Source organism: Xiphophorus hellerii, chromosome 12 (genome assembly GCF_003331165.1).
Source record: "Xiphophorus hellerii strain 12219 chromosome 12, Xiphophorus_hellerii-4.1, whole genome shotgun sequence".
In the NCBI taxonomy this organism is placed as follows: Eukaryota; Metazoa; Chordata; class Actinopteri; order Cyprinodontiformes; family Poeciliidae; genus Xiphophorus; species Xiphophorus hellerii.
Genome location: NC_045683.1, coordinates 21,153,980 through 21,162,621, shown reverse-complemented (window position 1 = coordinate 21,162,621; position 8,642 = coordinate 21,153,980). Strand labels below are relative to the sequence as shown.

General features: G+C 37.9%; 1 protein-coding gene across 1 annotated transcript; it reads right to left on the bottom strand.

Moving 5' to 3' along the window:
- Positions 1 to 2,798: 2,798 nt before the first annotated feature.
- On the bottom strand, positions 2,799 to 7,259 carry ela3l (elastase 3 like). The gene is made up of 8 exons (XM_032577726.1): positions 7,174 to 7,259; positions 6,905 to 6,993; positions 6,592 to 6,689; positions 6,150 to 6,278; positions 4,702 to 4,838; positions 4,239 to 4,384; positions 3,689 to 3,841; positions 2,799 to 2,848 (listed from the first exon to the last, which is right to left on the bottom strand). The coding sequence occupies exons 1-8, from the start codon at positions 7,211 to 7,213 to the stop codon at positions 2,831 to 2,833; spliced, it is 810 nt and encodes a 269-aa protein (XP_032433617.1). The 5' UTR covers positions 7,214 to 7,259; the 3' UTR covers positions 2,799 to 2,830.
- Between the last annotated feature and the right edge of the window lie 1,383 nt (positions 7,260 to 8,642).

Below are 8,642 nucleotides of genomic sequence, written 5' to 3'. Positions count from 1 at the left end.
GGAAATGAGTTTTTTTTAATGTGTGTGTTACTGAGATTGTGCCCAAATAAGAGCAAATAAATTATTTTATTTTTAACCAAAACAGCTTAATGTCCAAACAGAGTTGCTTTATCTTCCATCTTGTGCTCTGCTTTGTATCATCTAAAACAAGGCCCCTAAAGCTGAATAGCTGCTGTTGTAATTTCACACTTGTTGCCTCCCATTTTCCTCATTAGTATTCAGGACAACAGTAGGGTGTCCCTGGGGAATTCAGCTCTGTCCCACACTTCTTTGTATGTGTGTGTAGTCGTACAACCATCTTTGTAGGGACCCGTTCTAGTTTCAGACACTGGGAGGTACTGGATGTTTTCATTAAATAAGAAGATTTTGCACAATTTATTTATGCTAACTTTGGTTAAATAGCTTTATGGCTGACTTTGGAGCAAGGGTTAAATTATATTAGGAGTTTAATTTGGACTAAATGGCTGCAAGCTCCAATTGTCCTCACAGAGGCTGAGAAAGGGCTGTGTGTGTGTGAGTGGAAAAGGAGAGGGGAGTACCATGACCCTGAGTTCAGGCAGAGACAAAGCATCCTTTAAGGCCTCATCATCATTCCCAGTGCTCACACCAGAAAGAAGCTTCACTGGGGCACAGGTCCAGCACATTCATCAAGGAGGCTCATATACCCCACATGTTTGAAATGCTTTAAAAAGCTGAATGGCTTCAATTAAAAATGAATGCAGTGGTTATCATTCTAACAGCTGCCTGATGACGTATAAGCCTGATAAATGTAATGAAATGCAGTATGAAATTAAAAACATCTAATTAAATTCAAGAAATTAGAGTATTATATGTTACTGCAATAAATTGTATTCAAAGTTTAATGAGCATAGATAAAATTATAGGGCTATTGTACTTAGTGCCTTATGCCTATTGTCATAAGTTATTAAATTATTTGTCACTATAATTACGCTAAAAGGCGGTAAATTACATGTTTTCCTGTCCAACTGCAATTAATAGCACTAGTAATCCAACAAATTTATGACGTTTAAAGGTTTTACTGTACTGAGTAATACATTTTCGAATAATACGTTTTCAAAATAATGCGTATTTCTACCAGATGTTTTCTGTCATTGTGCTGCTTGAAGGCGGATCTCCTCCTCAGTCTCAAGTCTTTTGCAGCCTTTAAGAGTTTATTCCCTCCCAAAACGTTCCTGTTTCTAGCTTTGGTTCATTTTCTCATCTACCACCACCTTTGTGTCTGAACCACCTTCACTGTCCCTGCCAAAGAAAAGCATCCCCACAGTCTTACATCAGCAAGTCACCTGTAGGTAATTCTTTTGGTCTTCATAATGCTCTTCACATGTTCTCTGACAAATCTCCCAGGTCTTAGCTGAACAGCTGGATTTAAATTGAGATTAAACTACATACAAGTCTTTCACAACTTGTTCCCTTGGGATTTATGTAGGGTTATCACAATAAAGGCAGCAGAATACAAATTCAGGCCACACTTTTTAGATCATTTTCTGTAAAATAGGTCAAAAACCATGTATCATTTTTTTCTCTGCTTTATATATGTGTGCTACTTTGTGTTATGTCACAAAATGTAAAAATGAACCAAATGGGAGACACTTCGCTCTGTTTTGTGTAGATGCATTGAAATAAATAAGTAAATAAAAGATTTCCATTAATAAAACTATATAAGTCAGAGATGTCATGAGGAGTACATTAGATGGAATATGCATCACACGGTCAAAGCCTGACACTCCGCAGAATCCTCCTTCCGTCATGTGATAAATTGACCTAAAATATTTGGGTTCATGCACTAGATGGGGGATATACTATAATGGACATGCAGAGAAGCTGCATGCCCTCCTGCACCTTCTTGAGGCTGCTCTTAATGTACTGCACTGTATAGACACATGCATGGGACCGCACACACAGCACCATTATTACTCACTCAAATAGGATGTGTCATGTGTGATCACTACATCTCATGTCAGCGAAGATGTTTCCACGCTTCCAGTACATTTAAAGTGTTCCTGTGTGTATTTTTGCAGTGAGAGAGAGAGAGAGAGAGGGAGAAGAAAGCAGAGAGGCAATTTTATTTCTTTTCCAGTCTTCACCCCACTTACTCTTTCCTCCACATCTCATTACAGCATTGATATGGGAAGAGATAAAAAGTAAGAAAAGATAGAAATGTTAATCACAACCTTGTCATATCTGGCTTCTGCATTTTTAGATTGCGGACGTCATGAGGAAATATTCTCCTCGGCGGTAGAATATTATGGTTTTCATAAACCTTGCACCGTAGCTGTGGGGATGGGTGAGGGTGCGGAGGCAAAGCAGGTCAGTTTCATGCATGATTACTAGATGTGCATCTCCTACTCCTTTTTGATGCTCACAGTCTTATTCAACTCAGCATTACTTGGCATCTCATCTGACAGTTTAATTTGAATCTCGGGTCTCATTTCTTTAATACTGTAAAAAATAAAAGAATAAAAAAATATGGGAGTCACAGTTGTTTGCTGGTGCTGTTTTTCCATGCAGAAACATTGGTTATTATGCACAAAATTCAGATTGGGGATGTTGTCAGAAGCAATTCTCTATCATGAGTTTGTGAGGACACCTGCTGGGCAGATCTTGATACTGTTTCAGCTTCTAAGAAGCCAGAATGTGTTGCTGCTCATTTAATTTAATATGAATGCATATAGTAAGTCTAAGTAATAAATACTTGAATATGCATTAGGCCTTGTCAAATATGCATTTGCAGTTATTAAATGTACTTTACACCAAACAACACACTGAAGACAACTGCATATTTTGGGGAACTTTTATTGACATATCATCTTTAATTATTCAGCATCACCTGCAAAAACACAGAGAAAAACATAAAACATTGAAAGGATTGTTCAGATTCTGTTCAGGTGAGATTCTGTTAAAAGATTAAAAGAAGTTAAAATCCCAGTGAGCATTTGTTAAATAAAATATTTGTCTAAATTGTCCCTCGACACCTAAGCAAATATTGAGGTCTGGGGTAGAGAGCATCCAGAAAGTATTCACAGCACTTCACTTTTTCCCCATTTTGTTATGTTTCAACCATATTCCAAATTGTATTAAATTAAGATATTCCATCAAAATTCTACACACAAGTACCTCATTACAGCAACGTGGGAAAAAGTTTTTGAGTATTTTGCAAATTTATTAAAAATAGAAAACCAAGAAATCCCGTTTACGTAAGTATTCACATAATCAACAAGGTGGAAATACTCAGAGTTCTTTAGTGCAGGTAAGATATTAACTGTGTTTAACATAAAAAAAAACAAAAAACCTTCCTTTAGAAAATCCCGAAACATTCCTTTATGCTTCCTTGTGCTTCTCTAACACAACTTGGGATTGGCAATTATCGTATAAGATATTGTTACTGAAGGTGAAAAAAAAAGGTAATTTATTTTATAATAATTATGAACTCTAAACAATGGATTTGACACAATGCAACAATTATGTCTTTTTAATTCAAATTAATGGAACTGTTGTACTGAAGAAGACAACTGATGATTGGTAAGTTTGTTTTTGGGGCTCAGACTGAATGCAGTGGAAAACGTACCTCTTTATTAAATACATTTTATCAATGCTTTTTAAATTTTTTCAAGAAATACCAACATGAATTCTAATGTAGTTTTAAGAATACATCAGCCATCTTTTTTACCTGGTCAATCCAGCTGTTGAAAGCAGAGACTCTGGTGAAGACGGTGGGTTTCTTCTCGTAGTTGCAGCCGAAGCCAGACACAAAGCTGGCAATGCCATGGATCTCCCAAAAACCTTCAGCGTTCTTACAATTCAGAGGGCCACCAGAGTCACCCTGAACAAGGAGATTCAGAAAGAGGGTTTATGTTTTATTCAACTGAAGGAGCGACCAGAAGATCGACCAGAAAGAAAGAAAGAAAGAAAAAGAAAACTGGGAAAATCACTATCAAAATCATTGATTCATGAAGAATGCTGCAGGACACGGGGACACAAGAACAGCATTTGTTGATTCTTGGCATCACGCCACAAAAAATAACTTTGAGGGGAAAATTATTCTGTTTCATTTCAGTGGGATCACTTTGTAGGTTTATTTTTTGTGTGGCTTCAAAAACAGCTTGTCTAATCACCGATCAGGCATTTTGAAGGAATAAACAAAGCAACTTAAAACACATAACTGCTGAAATAATCATCTCCCTCCTCATGCACATTTTCAAACAGTGCGGCAGACCTACGTTGCATCCAGCAACAATTCCATCCCCACCGGCGCACACCATGCTGGTCCTAACAGCGATGCCCCACCAGTCAGACTGGGAGCAGGTGGCGTGGTCAGCCACAGGCATCAAAGCCTGCTGCAGCTTATCAGCAATGGGGCCTCCGGCTAAAACACACAGGCAGAGTCTATTACCGTCATACACATAAACTTGCTGGCTGTCAAAGCTGCTTTACAGGAGCTCCCCGAGAGCAAAACTCACAGTCTGACCCAAATTTTCAATTTAGAAGTAATCCCCCTGCTGAAAAGTTTCAGCTCAAATCGTATGCAGGTAATTTTCTTCCCAACTTCCCAAATAGCTCCGGTTAACCCTAACCGTTTATGAATACTGTCACTGTGGCTAAATACTGGCCAAACATGCTAATGGAAATGATACGAGGAGTTTTCAGGAATGCAGCCAAAACATAAACAGAGGAAGAACTTACTGTACACTCTGCCCCAGCCAGTGATGTAGCAGGGGTAGAGGTTGGTCAGCAAAGTGCCAGGAGTGGGGATGCATCCCAGCTGCACCTGATCACTCAGAGTCACTGGCTCGGACAACTTAATCAGGGCAATGTCATTACTTCAAGGAAGACAGATAGAGAGACAAAGTCTTAGGGAGGATCGACTTCCCCAACCTAAGATACTGAAAAGCAAGGTGAGGAAGTCAGTGCATCAATAAATTGCAATAATATTACTTTCCAAATGCTAATCAAACACTTTGATTTAAATGTTACTGAGGATGTTGGTTCATGAAGGTAATGTGTGATGTTCAGCGGAGAACGTCAAGGCTAACATCTTAATAGTAAATGTTTTATCAATTAATCAATTTAGCAACTTTTCAAAACATAAGACGTTTCATAATTATGTGAGGTAAGTTACATGTTGGAATAAGATTAAAGTTTGTATCCAGATTGAATTACTTTACCAGTAGCACCACTGTTGTTGTTGAACCCTGTTCTAATCTTAGGCACTTGCTGAGAAATAGTTTGTTTCATACCACTTTGTTAAAATGTATTTTAAAAGTTTATTATAATTTCGCTAGCATGTTATGCCTTAACTAGCTTATATTGTCAAGCCTGCTAGCAAGCTTATTTTTTGAATCTTAAGGTAGTCAATGCCAATAAACAACACATCTTATCCATAGTTGTCAATGAAAATATTTGTATGTTTACATTCTTATGAAATCAATTCATTTTTGGAATCTAGTTTCTTAAAAACACATTAACTAACTGAGTCGTTAGTTTATTTGGTCCAGGTAAATCAAAATTTTCAGCAATATGCTCGGGCTATGTCACCAACTGGAATGAAGAAAATAGATAAAGAATGGTATTCTGAGTATGTTTGCTTTATGTTATCATTGGAAATACTTGAAACTCCAACCCAGAACAGCAAATAAAAAACTGCTTCTGTAAAGACAGCAAACAGCAGTTCTAGACTTGCTTAAAGTAGGAAAACCTTAAGAGTTTTGGAAATTATATCGTGTTAAGTGTCTTTTAGTTGTTAAACAAAAGCACTACTCAAAGATTCTGAAACGTATGATAAATTCAGTAGCTCAGATATCATCGTTACAAGAAGACATTGGAATATGTGAATTTACCTAATTGATGTTTATGCAGAGAGAATCTTATTTCAAGAAATGGTGGTAAGTCCAGCTCCCTGTGAAAGGAAGCTAAAATATCTGTCTTGTGCTTCAAAGACTCAGTTTTGATTCACTAATTGAATTTTTCTATATACAGTATTTTATGAGTTTCAGAAACATGAACTTTAGTAAATTAATCTAGCCTTACTCTAAGTCCTCTTCATTGACAAAAAGAAGATGAGATCACAATCATTTCCCTCTTTATTCTTTGTTTGTGTTTTTCTTCATAGCCGCTTTCTTTGTCTTTCTTACCCAAAAGCTACAAAGATGGGGTGCCACTTCTCATGGACGATGATCTTCTCAGGCAGGATGGCCTTGGAGCCAGCCTCTTCTTCAACCAGGTTGTGTTTGCCCACAAACACCCTGTAGGAGAACTTGGTACTGCGAGAGAAAACAGACTGTTGAGGCCCAAGGCAAACCAGACAGAGGGTTTATTAAACAGTTGAATGATTTGATTAATTTGGTCTGATTGTGCTTTTGTGTGGAGGATTAGATAAATAAACTTTGATGATGAGTTGAATTTGTGATAACTTCCAAAATATTTTTCCTTTTTTTTTCTTGGTAGGAAAATTAAGCCTTTGGTGATGCAAATAAGCAAGCAGCATTGCATAGAATAAATACAGAACAGGCAAGCTTTGTGCAATGATGGTTGTGTTCCTGAGTTCTTATCTTTGTGCTCCTCAGCTTCTCGTACTTGATGCAATGTGCAGCAGTCATAACCCAGTTGGCAGCAATCAGAGATCCTCCACAACTGTGCCTCCACTCACCGTCCCTTTCATACTGCAGAGAGATCTCAAAAAGGGACACGAGAAAAACAATATACAAAGAAGTGGGCTGTCCTTCAGACGGATGGTATGGATTCCTGATTTAACATTTTAAAAATAGCCCTGCTTAATTGCAGGATTTTCAACAGCATCTGGGTTTGTCATCCGATAGCCAGATGCTGAACCCGGAGGGTCATCAAAGTGAACATAAAAACACAGACAGATGTGTGCACATCAGCATACCTGCCAGGGCCAGCTGTGGGGCTTGGCATCAACTCCATTGACCACACGGGAAGTCAGGGGCTCAACGGGAGGGGTGCCGCACCCAAGGGCTGAAAGGAAAAGGAGTAGGTATTACACAAACACATATATTTAAATATCTTCTGAAGCAGAGTGCAACATTTTTCTCCTCACCAAAGAATCACAAAGGACCAGCTCACTATGTGCTAATGAGCAAATGCAACACAGAGAAACAATTAACCACAGAAATAGAATATTCCAGATGTTCTTACCGCCAGCAATGAGCACTGAGGCCAGCACAATGGGGATCATGTTGATTGATGCTTCAGCTGAGGGACGGCGAGACCCAGACACTCTCTTTTAAACTTTCCACCTCAGGCAGCTCTCTCTCCGAACACAGCAGCACACTCTCCAATTGGTCTGTGGTGGCCTGCTGAGGCTGTAGATGGACCAATGGCAGCGGGCCAGGAGTGTATTTCACACTGGTGTATTTTCTGGGACATTTCTCATGACCTTCCTGCAGCATTAACCCTCAATCACTAACCTTAGCATAGGTAACATTGTTTTTGGACATGAATATATTCATACTATGAGTGTGTTTAAAATGCAGATGGCTCTTTATATGCACCAAAGATAAGTTTCAGTATTCAAAAACCTGCTATACCTACAAAACACCTGGAATTGGATGCCTACGTGACAGCATGGGAAGTCAGCATCTGGATTCTTGGCACTAAAGTGTCTTTTGTTTTTTTTCTTTTTTAAGAATTGCAATATGAAAAAGTGTTCCTAAAAAATTACACGGTAACATTGAACAACAGATGGTTTTTGTTGATGCAGAAAGTGTGTTGATATTTTAACACATGCAGTGGTGCGACTAATTCTGCTGTGTCTGGACACCATAAGTGTGACAAAACTTTGCATTCATCACGTTTCACATTCATCTGTAATTTTCTCTGTCCCACATATTTTGATCTCCTACAAAATATTCTGACCTAAACTTTCAGGTGGTCGTTTTGTTGATCTAGATGACCTGAAAAAAAAGGCAGAAATTAAAAGGTAAATGTTGTGGTGTAACAAACCTGAGGGGTCTCAGCATGCAGACTTAATAAATCTGTCAGGGGTTATTAGAAAATATGCTCCACCAATAGAGGCAAAGGACTATGATGGAGAAGAAAATCAAACATCGGTGAGAATGTTTTAAAAAAACTGTAAATGCCTGAAAATATTGCTTCATAATCTTCACAATTCTGCTATAATTCATGAAGCAGCTTGTTTTATTGATCAAAGTAAATGAATACAAAGCAATTAGTCGGGAAATTTGTCAAATCACTGCAGACTGCAGACTCGACTCTCAGATTGTTCATGAGTCATTTATTTTCCCAATTCACCACTAGATGGGACAGTTCATCTGCTTTGATGCCAAATTCATTCATGTCCATTTAAAGGAGAGGAACAGGGATTATTCTGTGTATACATATATGTTGTATTTATTTTTATTTGTTCTCACAAAGAAAAGAAGAAAAAAAAAATCAAGTTTGTAAAATCACTTATTTTAAAATTAAGGTACAAAATGAACCATGGAAGTGATTGTAAAAGGTCGCTGGGGTTCTGTAAAAAGCAAAATTCAAAACGGCTAACTATGCTTTCAACGTTTCCTTTAAAAGTTTTTTCTTTTTTTTTTTTTTACCAGGGGCATTTACTCCTTCCATAGTGAAGCAAATTCTCAGAGGAAAGAAAAACA